The sequence below is a fragment of the Limulus polyphemus genome, unplaced genomic scaffold (assembly GCF_000517525.1).
Source record: "Limulus polyphemus unplaced genomic scaffold, Limulus_polyphemus-2.1.2 Scaffold289, whole genome shotgun sequence".
In the NCBI taxonomy this organism is placed as follows: domain Eukaryota; kingdom Metazoa; phylum Arthropoda; class Merostomata; order Xiphosura; family Limulidae; genus Limulus; species Limulus polyphemus.
In genome coordinates, this window is record NW_013665899.1 from 339,060 (window position 1) to 354,061 (window position 15,002).

At 34.0% G+C, this 15,002-nt stretch overlaps 1 protein-coding gene across 1 annotated transcript in view; it reads left to right on the forward strand.

The window, feature by feature from the left end:
- LOC106457074 (atrial natriuretic peptide-converting enzyme-like) overlaps nt 1-15,002 on the forward strand; it is a 57,518-nt gene that overhangs the window by 41,022 nt on the left and 1,494 nt on the right. Inside the window, exons 11-17 of the mRNA XM_022382897.1 lie at nt 4,502-4,697; nt 5,656-5,742; nt 6,501-6,559; nt 6,982-7,162; nt 8,056-8,300; nt 13,533-13,678; nt 14,927-14,996. Of these exons, the coding sequence (XP_022238605.1) occupies nt 4,502-4,697; nt 5,656-5,742; nt 6,501-6,559; nt 6,982-7,162; nt 8,056-8,300; nt 13,533-13,678; nt 14,927-14,996 (984 nt within the window). The remainder of the gene's footprint in view (nt 1-4,501; nt 4,698-5,655; nt 5,743-6,500; nt 6,560-6,981; nt 7,163-8,055; nt 8,301-13,532; nt 13,679-14,926; nt 14,997-15,002) is intronic.

Consider the following 15,002-nt stretch of genomic DNA (forward strand, 5'->3'; position numbering starts at 1 on the left):
CTAGTCATCACCACCCACCGCCAACTCTTGGGCTACTCTTTTACCAACGAATAGTGTGATTAACCGTCACATTATAACGCCCCCACGGCTGAAAGGGCGAGCATGTTTGGTGGGATGCGGATTCGAACCCGCGACCCTCAGATTGTGAGTCGAGCGCCTTATCCACCTGGCCATGCTGGGCACAGGTTAATAGTGCATTGTACAACAAAAGCAAATGCAATGCACAAGACTTTATTGCTCATTTATTCGTTTTAACGACTTCAATTTCTAAATATCTTCTAATTAGTAAATTAACCAAAATATACATAATAAAGAATATATAACTTTCTTATGGTGAATGCGAAGTATATTTATAATTTGTCATACCATATCAACATCAGGCCTATTATATGTTTAACTCTACATTGTTTATTCAGTCTCTTAAGGATTTTCAAGAAGAAGAAGAGTGTATACTAGTGTCGTAACGTTATTCTTTCGTTTGATAGGTTGTTTAAAATATTTGATGAAAATAATGCAAAGTGCAGTTTACGTTTACTACAGGCTACTTTCACTTCTGCACAGTTGTAGGCCTAAGTCTACAAATAACATTTTGACTTTCAACAGAAATTTTACTCTCGAATAGTACTACAAATAACGTACAAGTAAACATATTTTTTGCAATTTCACTGATAATCGATCGAGTAACTGAATTTACGAGATAATTAACACAGATCTGAAACACTTCATTAATTTTTCAATCAGTGAACGAGCTGAAGACTTAGTAGCACTGCAAGAACTGAAAACTAACTCAATGCTTCACTACTTTTCGTACTAATAATGTATACTCGTTTCTAGATGTTTCGTAAAGTATCTCAATCATGAATATTCACAAACGTTCTAGATATTTCAGAATTACTTTTATAAACTTTATAAATGTAGTGCCATCATCGTGCTAGCAGCTTCCTCTGGCAAACAGCCAAATATTGAAAATATAGCTTACAGCACTGCCTCCTTCATGGATTGTAAAGTTACTTATATGGTATTAACACACAAATAAAACAATTCATTAGATTGTCCTTTTATCAAGCTTTTTTGGTAGTCTTCTTTTCTTAAGCTAAAGGTACTTTATTATCACTAGCTGTCCTGTCACTTGGGGAGTTCTTCCTAGGTAGCTGATTTAGTGTCTCCACTGACGTCTCCATGTTTAATGATCCACTTAAAGTAGCCTAAAAAGAAACCCAGGCTCCACAACATGTTGACTTTCCATGCAAGTTCTTCTCTGGAGTTACCTATTTGACCATTCTCTCACCGAAGTACTTCCAAAGATAAACATGGTGGATGACCTTTGATATTGATTACATATCCCTCCACATTCTTTAATGCATATCACTGATTCTTTTCAGTAAAATGTATGGCCCTTTTGAACACCTACTTAACTTTGGAGTTTGTCCATTTTTGGGACAAGAATTGCTCAGCTATACCACGTCACCTTAATGAAATCCAGTTTTACCAGGATTAACATGATATCAACTTTTTGTTATATTACAAACTGATATAGGTCTTTTCTGAGCACAGTCTTATACGAAATCTTTATTCTTCACATCCATGAGAGCTCTTCCAACTACCAGTTCCTCTGGAAATGTTAGAGTGTTTAGTTACATTGTGCCCCAGTCATTAGAGGAATATTTCTTGCTAATAACTCTTGGTGTGAGTATTTCATTTCTTGGTGGTACAATGACCACCCTCCATATTGTCACTGGAAGTTTAACCTTTTTCACTTACCCACATGACGTCTAGAGAAGCTACATAAAATAAAGGTAACTTCTTTTTGTTGGAGTTTTGTGCTTAAGTCAGTCCCTCTTCTTTCTTAATATCTGGAGGCAATCAACATTTTGCAATTTTTTTCAAAAATAATCCCAAGGACTTGTGGACAAATTTCCTCAATTAATGAACTTCTTGTCTCATTTTGGGTGGATGGAGTATTCCCAGCTAATTTCACTCTATAAATCCAGCTAGTTCCTATTTTTGTGATGGTTGGTTAGCTTTTTGTTGTTCTTTTGAAATGTTTGTGCTCTGATACACATCCTCAAAGAATTGACACCTTGGCTTAATAACAGCTGTTGATTTGATTCCACACACTCTTGGTTGTAATGGCCAAGTTTCCAATATCTATAACAGTTATTGAAGTCTTTTGAACAAATTTCTTATTCTCTACATGCCTTTGTCTACAGTTTCTGGCAAATGTCCTTTCAAATTACACTTAAAGCATTTATTGCCTCGTGGTTTGTTTTCCTTTCTGTGTAACTAGTTATCTAACTAATCCTTTCAGTTCTTCTAGATTATCACCAGAGAAAGTTGATGTTTCAATACTACTTGACCTGACGATTTCGAAACTTCAAAATGGTGTCTTTAGTTGTTTATCTGTAACTTTAATAAATTCTATTTCCATCACGAACTGGGGAGATTCCTTTGAAGATGTATTCCTACTTTGCAAAAACCTGTTATGGTATCTATGAATTGGTCACGTGCCAACAAATGCTTTATTTCGCTAGTAGAATCTCTGTAAGGTAATTGAACAAGCCTTTACAAATCTTCTACAAGTTCAACTAAGGTCTCTTCTTTCCTCCATACTCTATTCTGAGACTTTACTCTTGATACTTGTTTCTGGTACAACACTCAAAACCTGTTGGATAAAGTAGTTGTTACGGATCTCAGCTGGAAGGTTTCTTAATGTTGTCCAAGATGGTCCTTTTAGATGGGTAGGAAGATGGATGGATTGATTTTCACTATTCCATCTTTTCACTCTGGAAATGATTTCAAATTGAACATGATATGATTTCCATGGCAAATGCTGATTATAGTCCATTGGTTTCTCAACTGGGCGATGTTGTTTGATTCAACAATGCAATTCTTTACCGGGACTTGGTAGTAACTGGTAGGATTAGTAAAGGAAGATCTTGCAGCAACATATAGCATAATTGTAATGATAACAGGTGTAGACCAAAAAGGTTCTTCTATTTTATATTTAATAGTAAATGGTGTTCGGGGTTGTTTGGTCCACAGACATACCGCTGGGGGCCCTTATTTGTTATTGATTTCTTTTTCTGCTTTTTTCATTTTGTCCATAAAAATTTTCTATGCTTCAGTGTGTCTTTTTGCACTTTGTTAATGTCTTTTTGTATTTTGTTGATGTCTTTTTGTACTTTGTTAATGTCTTTTCGTACGTTGTTGATGTACTTTTTGTACTGTGTTGATGTCTTTCTGAACTTCTTCATTTTTATTGTTGTAATTCCTTTTGTATGTCTTCAATTGCTTCATCAATTTTGTCTACAATCAAATTTATTTTTGTTCTTAATTATTCTGTAAATATTATTTCTCTTTCTTCTTGATCTTTTAATTTTCTGTCTCACTCGTTTTTTAACTTTCTTTTTATTAATTCCAATAAATCTATGGTAATATCTCGTTTAGTGCTATCATTATTCTAGCAGCACCTTTTAGCAAACAACCAAATGAAAACATTGAAAATATAATTTAAAATGGTATTTCATCCCCACCATACCATCATATCCACCAGCTTAGAAAAGGAGTTCACACCATACCAATTGTTGTTGCAAGAAATGGCTTATATAAATGGTGTTCCTATCCTTACTGTGTTCATTGTGTTCCAGGTGATCTAGTGAGCGATCTTTTGAACAAAACGCGTCGTCAGCAATGAATACAGTGGACGGTGGACTTTGTGTGGTTGTGAGGCGTAATAAAAACTGTAGTGTTATAAAATATAATACGCATAATACTAATGTCTTATGACAAGCATAATTAAATATATAACTTTGTTTTATAACGTACACAACCACAATTACTCATATATATATTGTTATGTATCTGCTTGTTTGTTTGTTTCCGGTAGAAATTCTTTCCGAGGATATTCAGCGCTACAAGTCCTTTCTTGATTAAACCAGTTTATTTTTCCTCGATACAAAATTTTAGTACACAATAGTTCCACAATCAGTATGTTTCTCGTCACTTTAAACTTAACAACTTTTATAATACATACTATAAGTCACAGTGATTCACAATCTCGATTACTTCGCTCTCGACGAGTGCAAAACACACACTTTACGGCTCACTAGCTCGAAATTAACAGAATCATAAATTACACGGAACTCAAAGTAACTACTGCTCTCTCTTCATTTATCTCTTTGCTGGCTTTCTCTGCCAGGCTTATATACTAACGAAGAGGGTATCTCGAACACACTCGGACTTCCCCGATCATTCGAGAAACTCATCACGCACGCCACCAGCGCCAACGCGCCAGCAGCGTCACGTGATTTCCGCTGTCGTAACAATATAAAGAAGTAAAATCTATTATGCATATCAGGTTTTTATATTTATTATGTAACAATTTGATTTCAAAACTGTTTTTTACATAATTCCTATATTCTATATATAATTGAGTAAACAGGTTGAGCTAAAATCTTAAGACTTATCATTCTTTCAGTTCACTGTTTTACAATCCTTTCAGTGACCATTGCACCAAGCACGGCTCATCTTAGAGAAACTCCTCAGAGAAAATACTCCGAAGGATATTTGATCTTCAATGAAAAGGGCAAGTTTGGAAAAATCTGTACGGATTCCTTGAATGAAACAATCCCCTCTCCTAGACGAGATATTATTCTCCAGAGCTTAGCCGTATCGACCTGTAATATGTTAAACTACAAGTAGGTTTGCTCTACGCCCTATTATATATTAATCCTAGACCGGCTATTATTCTTCATAGTTTAAACATTTCAACCTGCAGTATGCTAAACAATACTCTATCTCACCTGGATGAAATGTCATCATTCAGAATTTAGTCATCTTAACCCACAGTATGCTAAACAATACCCCCATTTTCCATTCCCTAAATGGGATATTACTGTCCAAAGCTTAGCTATTTCAAACTGTAATATGCTAAACAATACCCCCATTTTCCATTCCCTAAATGGGATATTACTGTCCAAAGCTTAGCTATTTCAAACTGTAATATGCTAAACAATAGCCTGTCTTTTCTCGATGGGATAATATCGTCAGACCTCAGCCATTTTAACCTGTAATCACTACCTTCTTTTCAACAAGATATTATCCTGAAGCTTAAAACATGCTAAGCTACAAGTAGGTTGAGAAACTCCTGTTTTAGCTTAGCCCTCTTCGATTCTGTTGTTTAATTACTTTTTATTCTTGTGGGAAGGAGGGGGAGAATATTAACAACATTTTACGTTGTACAAGTTATTGTATAATATAAAACAGAGGCACCCCAGTCAGTCATTCAAAGTATATCAACACACAAGAGAACAAATTAACATGTATTAACGTAAAAAAATATACCACACTTTTGGAGCAATATTCTACCCTAAGGACCAGGAAACTGGTTTTGACAGTTTCAGAAAATGTTTCTGAGAAGAAAAAACAACAAGAATAGTGATGTTGGCAATTATGTTGTGCTTTATTTTTGTTCTTAGTAATTAAGAATTTTAACTAACCATAAATGTCTTATTTGCTAGTTATTCCTAAACAAGAAAATGTTCTACATCTTGAATCATCTCATGACTTGAATTGACTTAAATTGTTTAAACAGGAAAAATTATATGTATAATATCTGCTTCAATGAAGTGTACATGTATCATTTTGTCAACACAGAACAGCAGATTATGTAGAAATGCGTGAGGATGCAGAAATAGAAGACCAATATATGGAGCTGGAAGACTCATTACTATCTAGTGTGAAGTAAGCAATTGTACATGTACAAATCATGTTTATCATAAAACTTTAACTTTTCTCTGAGGAAGGTTTATTGATTGTGTGTTGCACATCTGTAACCTTTGCACATGCTTTTACCCAGTTAACAAATTTGGCACATCTGTAATGATTTGCTTTAAAAATGAGCTTTAAAACTCGAAGGTGTTTCCAAGACCTTTGTTTTGTTTTTTTACTGATAAAATCTGTATTTTATAGCTGAGGATGAAACTGATATTAGTACTTTCCAACAAAATTGTAATGCTTTATCATTAAAATTCACAAGTTAGTCATTTTCTAATAAAAAAACAAAAAACAATAATACCCAGCATAATAATGCATAAATGATTAAAGAATTTAAGAACCTAACAAATCTGACTAGTTTGGACAAGCTATGCTTGTCATCCTCAAGAGACAGAGTAAAACTGTTTTCAAGTTACTATGCATAGATACCTGTCAGATATTATATACTAACGCGAAAGTAATCATAAATATCTTTTATCTGAAATTTCTATTCTTTTTTATTGAAAAAATCTAAAATATTTATAGGTTTTAGATTTTAAATCAGATAGGTTTACATTCAGGATCTGTCGAAATAGACATTCTTGAACTGAAAATTTAGATTAGGTATAATGAAGAAAATTATATTTCAGTTCACTCAGTGAAAAAAACTGTACATAGTTCTATATTGCAACTATTAGAGAAAACCACACATGTATGAAACTTTATATATTTATTGTTTTCTAAAGGTTCTCTGAGACATCCTGTGAAAATCGCCATGTTGTCTACATGAGATGTGGAAACCTTGGTGAGTAGGAATTCGTTTGAACTGATAATCTTCATTAAAAAACATAGAAAAATAGTTTCCAATGACAGAGTACATCACTTGTTGGCATTAAACAGTTCCAGTTTGTCAGTAACGTCAAAATATGAAAAAAAAAACAAGAACAGAAAAACCAATATTTGAAAAATTTAGGACTCCATCTGTGTTGGATTGAACTTATTACAACAGTGAAAAACTGTCAAAACCAATAGCAATTGTAGGCTATTAATCAGAGTTATGGCTGATGACTGGAGCTGTACTAAAGTGAAAGAAACAAACTATAACAAAATTGTTCTTGCATAAAGTACTTCATTACTTGAGTATATATATATTTTTCAACATTAAAAGCTTGCTGTTACGCTCATGTTTTAGCCACATATTATGTGATTAATGTTTTCTTGGTACAGAATGTGGAGTTAATCCAGCACAAAGCCAGTTTATCAACAGTCTTCAGCCTGTAAAACCACAAAACGTAACCCATGGTAACTGGCCCTGGCATGCAATTCTGTTGCAGAATGGAGAACACGTCTGTGATGCTACTTTAGTGGACCAAGTGTGGGTCATCACCTCCACTGTCTGTTTCAACAAGTAAGGAAAATGTACAATTACATTTGCTCAATACACCATCTAATTGTGAATTCAAAAATAATAAATCAAAGTGGTTATCATAAAACTTTGGCAAAATACTACAGAATTACTTTCAACACTACAGTTTAAGCATAAACATCAATACGCCCGAGTTATAAGTAGGTAAAAAAAATTGTCAACGACCTTTCCAATTAATAAATGGATCGAAAATTATTGACTCATATAATTAAAAGTTAAAATTTGAGTGTTTCACGATTATTTCAGGGTGGAAATTATTGTAACGTTTTTTTTAAATTTCATATGTGAGAATTTGCTGCAATACCCTTCATTACTGCTAGACAATCAACACTATTGCAATTTTTTCTCTTTTTTTTATTTCTAGAGATCATTCATATTGTTATTTTGACTCCTGAATCTTAGCTGTACAATTTATAAGTCCGAACTTGGAACTAAACATTTCTTTACCACTGGTTTTTAATATGCTTATATGCTTAAAGTGGCATAATCAAATACAATTTTAAAAATAACTATGAAAATAAACTAGAATTAAACCAAAGTTTTAATAATCACTTATTTTGCTGTATCCTCATAAGAAATTCCAATATTAACTTTACAATTTGGAGTGTTTTGTTTTCCTTGCAAAAATAACAGCAAAAGTTTGTTTGTTTGTTTGTTTGTAATTAAGCACAAAGCTACACAAGGGCTATCTGTGCTCTGCCCACCACGGGTATCGAAACCCGGATTCTAGCGTTGTAAGTCTGCAGACATACCGCTGTACCACTGGGGGGCAACAGCAAAAGTACAAAATGATGTAAACACTATCACACTTATGACAGTTTGACCAAATTCAATGTCATTTCACATTATATAACTTCTTTTCTTTTGTGGCTTAGGTACCCTAGAGCCCAGTGGGCTATCCGTGTGGGTAGTGTAAGAATATCATCATCTTCTCCTTACGAACAGGAACGAAGTGTAGCTGGAGTGGTCAAATCACCGTTTGAAGCTGGAGGAGTGACTTTAATCAAACTGAATAAATCGGTGGACATCACAGATTACACTACACCTGTGTGTCTTCCTCAACTGAACACCACCACTTTACCAGGAGATCAGTGTTTCTCATTGGGATGGGATATTAAAGGTAAGTGAGCCTATTAGATTTATTCAATTACACAATTTAACTATTAGACCTAACTTACTACAACCAAACAGGGCCATTATATTTAAAACTACTGGTTCACCTTATTGTAGTCGAATAGTTCTTTCATTGGCGGTTTCATTTCAGTTATCTGGTGAAAAAATGTCAATGTCCAATCCACGTAGCGATAATAAATAACTTTATTTTCTCCTTTAACGTGTCTACAAGACTGAACACTTATACACTGCAGTATGTTGCTGTAGGCCTACATTACAAATGACGTTAACAAATCACCTTACTTATAAAAACGAACGTTGATAGTTAACATATTATCTTGTTCATTCTCTGTATTGAAATAATCTTAGACACTTCATAATTATCTCATATCTATAATTTACGTTCCAATGTGTTAGAGCAAAGCTTGACATCAAACCTTAGAACTTTCTGGGCTGCCTAATTAACAACATCACTTATGACGTGCAGCTCGTTCTAACTAACAAACAAGTTTGCAAGGTTAAATATGTAGCTTACAACAATGACCCTTCCTAGATTCTGAATATCCTTGAACAATCCTAGTACAAAAAATAGATAAAACACTACCCTATATTGTCTATTCACCAAGTGTTTTGGTGGTTTTCTTTTCCAAGTCCTATGGCATAAAGATGGGATGGCATCTTGTTCCTTTGTTTTCACTGGCCATCATGCCACTGGAGGTGTTCTTCCTGTGTATTTGGTTGGATAAATCTAATGGTGGTTGAAAACTTGATGATCCTCTGGAAGAAGTCTTGACAGGAACTCTGAGCTTCTCAGTAGGTTGAGTTTCTGCTGACAACTTCTTCTCTGGAGTTATCCAGTTTGCCATTCTCTCATCAATGTATTTCCTAAGATGGTCATAATGTATTATTTTTGATGGATCACTTATCTTTCTAGATTCGGTAAAAAACGTCATTGATTCTTTTCTGTGCAGCATACAGCCCCTCCCAGTAGTTAGTTAATTTTGGTATTTGTCCTTTCTTGCAGTGGGTATTGTACAGCTATACCATATTATCTCAATGGAATCCAATCATTTCAATGTTGAAATCATAGTGACTTGACTTTTCATTTTATCATTAGCTGATTTAAGACTTTCTTGGGTAAAGAATTTCTTAATCTCTCCTGTGTAAGCTTATTTTGATTGATTATTCTCTGAATGAGAGAACAGTAAGTCCAATAGCACTTTCATTTCTCTCCAGAACATCAGTAATGATGGTGTGTTTACCAGTAGCATTGTATACTGTTTTACAATAACTCATCAGTAACAATGGAAGATCTTGATCCCATGTTTTCTATATTCTTGTATGTACATGCCTATTTGATTTAATAGTGTGTGGTTGTAGCTATCCACCATGATAAAAGGTTGTTACCCTGCTCGTTTTAATGCCAAGGGTCCAACATATATTTCTTCAAAAAAGTCTGCTTAAAAGTTCCATCCCTGATACAAGTGAAGGTCCATCAACAGCAACTCTCTCCAGTGGTTTTCCATCACAGTTCCATCAATTTTCCACATACTATTGAATACAGTGTCCCAGGGTAGTTCTGACAGAGCACGCTCTGTTAACTGTTGTGATGTAACAAGAGCATTACATAATTCAAATGATAACATGAAAAATTTCCACAATCCATTTCTTGTGATAAAGGCTGTTTTCTCTCAATATGTTTTATTTCCACTTGCTAATAACTACTTTTATGATCCAATGTTGAAAGCCATTCCAATCCTAATAAAGCATCCAAAGTTGAGTCAATCCTTGACAGTGGGTAGGCATCCTTCTTCGTAACTTCATTCACTTTCCAATAGTCCATGCAGAACCTTGTGGATCCATCCTTCTTCTTCACAAGCACAATAGTTGATGTCCAAGGACTAGTACTCAGTTATATCATGCTCTGTTCCTTCATGACTTCTATCTCTTTGCATGTCTTAGGATGTTTTGCAAATGGATTTTGCCTGGTTAACTGACATATTGGGGCAACATTTCCAGTGTCATTCTTGTGAGATATTTTATTACTTCAATCAAAGTCATCAGGACCAAGTGAGAAGGCATTTGATATTTTATAAGCAAATTATGTAACCACCATCACTGATCAGCTCAAGAAATACAGCTCTTGTAAGTGAGGTGGTAAACTGTTGTTATGTGAGAATTTAACACCAGACTTCCTATATATTTCCTGAAAGGTAACTACTGATGTCCTTTGGTGTGGAAGTACTACCTATAGAGCCTCACATCTTGCAATGTCTCATACAAATTCGACTCAAATCTTACAATTAGTTGTATTAGTGGCCTTAATAATGAAATCTTTATTTTTCATTCCACAAAAGTTCTACCAACCATTGATTCATCAACACATGCTGGATTGTTTGGTTCTATTATGACTCACTCACTACATATAAATTTGTTCTTAACAAGTCCTTGTATGAGTGTTCATTTTTTGGTGGCACAAAGACTGCTCTCCTGATTTTCATGGGAAGTCCAATCTATGGCCATAGACTGTGAAATTATAAGAAGCTAGCCTGACATCGCATCCATGTCTCTGTGTAAAGTCAGTTTTCAAAATGCACTCTTCATCGATGTCAACTACCCACACATCATGGAGTGTAGATAAATTTTCTACCCTAAGTGTAACTTCTAATTTTCCTCTTGCTGGAACAGGTCACATCATTCTCTCTTTTTCTTTATACCTGGGTGTATTTCCCCTCTTTCATTACTAAATCAGATTGAAATATTTAACTGTAAAACCAGTGCCAGTCAACATACAGCAAGCATTCACATCAATAAATCCATGAATTCATGTACTGATTTCTTTAAACAATGAACTTCTTATTTCATTTGGGACTGAACTTTGCCCCGTAAATCCAGCTAATTCTTTTTTCTCAATATCAGGTTAGCTCTTTGTTGTTCCTTCAATCTGGTTGGGCTCAAAGACTCGTCCTTGATATATTGTCTCCTTGGTGTCTTAACAGCTTTTTATTCCTCATGGTCTTGACTATAATGGTCAGATTTACCACATTTATAACAGTTTCCCCTTTCCAGGGTCTTATTCCCTACAAGCTTTTGTCTAGTTTTGGTAATATCTCCTTTCAATTTATACCTGAAATACTTATTGTTTTGTGGTTTATTACCTTCATTATGTGTTTATAGTTTTCAAACTAATCTTTTTAGTTCTTCTAAACTGTTGTCAGCTGGAGTTGATGTTTCAACACAACACAATCTGATGATCCCATAGCCTAATTGTTTTTCTGCAACTTTAATATATTCTAGTTTCATCGCCAACTGCAGAACTTCCTCTAAAGATGGGCATCCACTTTTCTTCAACCTGATCCCCATATCCTCATCTTTTATAGCGTGTATAAATTTGTCATATATAAACGAATCTACAATTTCGTAAGGAGCGTCTGGATGATAAAATTGAGCATTTTTTCCAGATCTTCTAAAAGCTCAAGGCCTCTTCTTTCTTCCGTACCCTATTCCAGAACTTTACTCTTGATACTTCTCTCTGGTGTAACACTATGAAGCTGTTGTTTAAATAAGGCAGATGGCATTCTAAGCTAAAAATCATGTGTCAATTTAGAAAGTAGTGTAGCTGGTTTAATCTCGCATTTTATAAATTCTTTTCGAGACGTATTATTTTTTCACCAATTTTATTTCTAACCTCAGTTATGCTCTTTCTCTACCTCGTTAATGTCTTTTTTTACTTCATTCATGTCTTTTATATATCTTTAATAATTTTATTAGCACAGCCTTTCTGTACTTCTTTGATTGTCATTTTGCATTTCTACAAACTTATTGTTGTAAACGTATGTACGTCACCTGTAACCTCATCAGTCTTGTCTTCAATCAGATTTATTTTTGTTTTTGATTCCTCCTTCAGTAGTGCGCCACTTTCTTTTAATTTCTCTCTTGAATTCCCGTCTCTTCTTCTTGATCTTCTTTTATTTTTCTATAAATTTAATATTGGATCTCTTTCAATTTTCTGTTCATTTCTTCTTGGTTTTCTTTTCATTTTTGTCTTGCTTTTCTTGATCTGTTTTAGATTTATATATATTTTTTCTAGTTTTCCGTCTCTTTCTTCCTGATCTTGTCTTAATAATTTCATCATCTCAAGTGATGTTTCACTCTTGCTCTTTGACCTTGTGGTTGTTAGCTTCAATAACTGAAGCTATTTTATTTTTCACCAAATAATATCCCTGTCTGATACCAGTGTAGTATCGTCATTTATTCGTTGCAAAGTTATTTTAAATTATTTTGTGAAAATAATTCAACGTCTAGTCTGTGTAACGATGATAAGTTACTCTATTCCCTCCTTTATTGTTTCTACAATTTTTGTTTGTTTGTTGTTAACCACAAAACTATTTGTGCTGTACCCACCATGGGTATCGAAACCAAGTTTTTAGTTCTATAAGTCATTAGATTTACTGCTAAGCCACAGGGGAGGCTGTTTATACAAACTTGAATACTTGTACACTGCCATAAATTGTTGTAGGCCTACGTTACGAGTAACGTTACCTAACGTAAAACAATCATTTTAATTGTACAAAGTAAAGGTGATAACTAACACACTGACTTGTTCACTCTATTTCTCTTAGAATAATCCTACACACTTCACAACTGTCTCATGTTTATAATCTACGTTAGAATGTGCAAAATAAATATTCACTTCAAATCTTAGAACTTTCTAAGTACCCCACTTAACATCATCACTTACGACCCGCAGCTCATTCTAGCTAAAAACAAATTACAATATTATATTTTAATGTTACTAGTAAGCATGTCTGTTAAGACTTCTTTCTACTTATAACGATTACAGTTAAAATACTAATTTATCTGATATTGAAATGTTAAAAGCTTAAATAACACCCAAATATGACCGTTAAAGCTTAGTAAAAATAATGGATATTTTCATATGTAGCAGGTAGAAGGATTTTACACATATCTCAGCTTTATTGAATGACACTTCGTACACTATTTGTAATACAATTGATTATATATATACTACCAACAACTTGGCCAGTTTCCGCTAAGAAGATCAAAATGCATTGACTAAAATGGTAAATAATTTCTAGCTTTTCCTGTCTACAAAAAGGAAAAAGAGATAGAGAGAAGGGAAAACTTGTTATATTCCTTAAGGTATTTTTATCGTATAGTGACTTCTTGTGGAAATGTGGAGGACAGTATACATTTGTATTCCTATTTTATTTTCAAGGCGATCAGTTACAGCAAGTAAAGGTTAATATAAACTTCCCAGGCATGTGCAAGTTCAACAAATCATCTACAGATCAACGTTTAATACACCACGACAGTAAGAACTTATGTGCTGCAATGATTGGAGATTCCCCAAAGATATGTATGGTAATGGCTTTGTTATTTCCAATTAATGTTAATTATTCTAAAATTTTATTTTTATCGCGCATCTATCATTTACTTAGATGATTTTAAAAATACTAATTATACACATTTTATGCTAACATTTATAGAAAGTATATGTAAATTGTTTGTTTCTTTTTAATAGTAACCCTGCACCATGGGCTATCAGCACCCTGAATTTCAGCATTTTTTGGCGTTATAAACCCTCAAGTTCACTGCTGGAGATGTAATGGTGGTTTAATATATTTAAAGAAGCTCCCCAGTTACTCAGTGGTAAACTTGAGGGCTTACACGCTAAGATTCGGGTTTCGATACCCATGTTGAGCACAACATAGTAACCCACTGTGTCGCTTTGCGCATGAGTACAAACAAACAAGATCTTTAAGAATTTGTATTAATGAATGACCGATGATGTTACGTTAAAGTACACTACACACGTTCTGACAAACTTGATTCAATTTTGATAATCTTCATTTATGCGGTTTTTCAAACTTCGTTGTGATTCACATTAAAATCGTTGACAATGGATTTGAAAATACAGGTAGGCTTGAAATACAAACATGTATGTAACAATCAACTTTTGATACTCTTCAAATTGTTTATTATTGGGTACCTCACTGTTTTGATGAAGAGAAACATTATTATGAGTTTTATCATATGATCAACCCCAAAAAAACTGATTTAATAAATATTTAAGTTGCTATATCAGATGTTAATGTTAAGTATATGTTTCTTGACTTTCAAATATATTTGTTGGAGGAGGCGACAGTTTGTTTGTTTGAATTTATGCACAAAGCTACACAATGGGCTATCTGTGCTCTGCCCACCACGGGTATCGAAACCCGGTTTCTAGCGTTGTAAGTCCGCAGACATACCGCTGTGCCACTGTGGGGCAAGGAGGCGACAGAGTATGGTGATAGTGATCCTAAGAATGGGATTTTGGAATAACCTTAACTTATTAATTGCCCCCCCCCCATTGGCTCAGTGGTAAGTATGAGGGCTTATAACGCCCAAAATCAATATATGTGATAATCATAACATAGATATCCCAGTGTGTAGATTTGAATATAACAACAAACAAAGAAACGAACATTAATTAACGATTAAAATTGTATTTCTAGCTTCCTTTTCTCAGTTAGAACTTTTTACATTGAATAATAATATTTGTGTAAATAATTACGTATGGGTTTGTAAAAAGTGAATAATATATTTGATAATATTTACTTTTAATAGGGGAAGGAAGTAAGTGGACGACCTTTACTTTGTCAAAAAGATAACCACTGGTATCTAGCGGGAATTGGAAGTCATG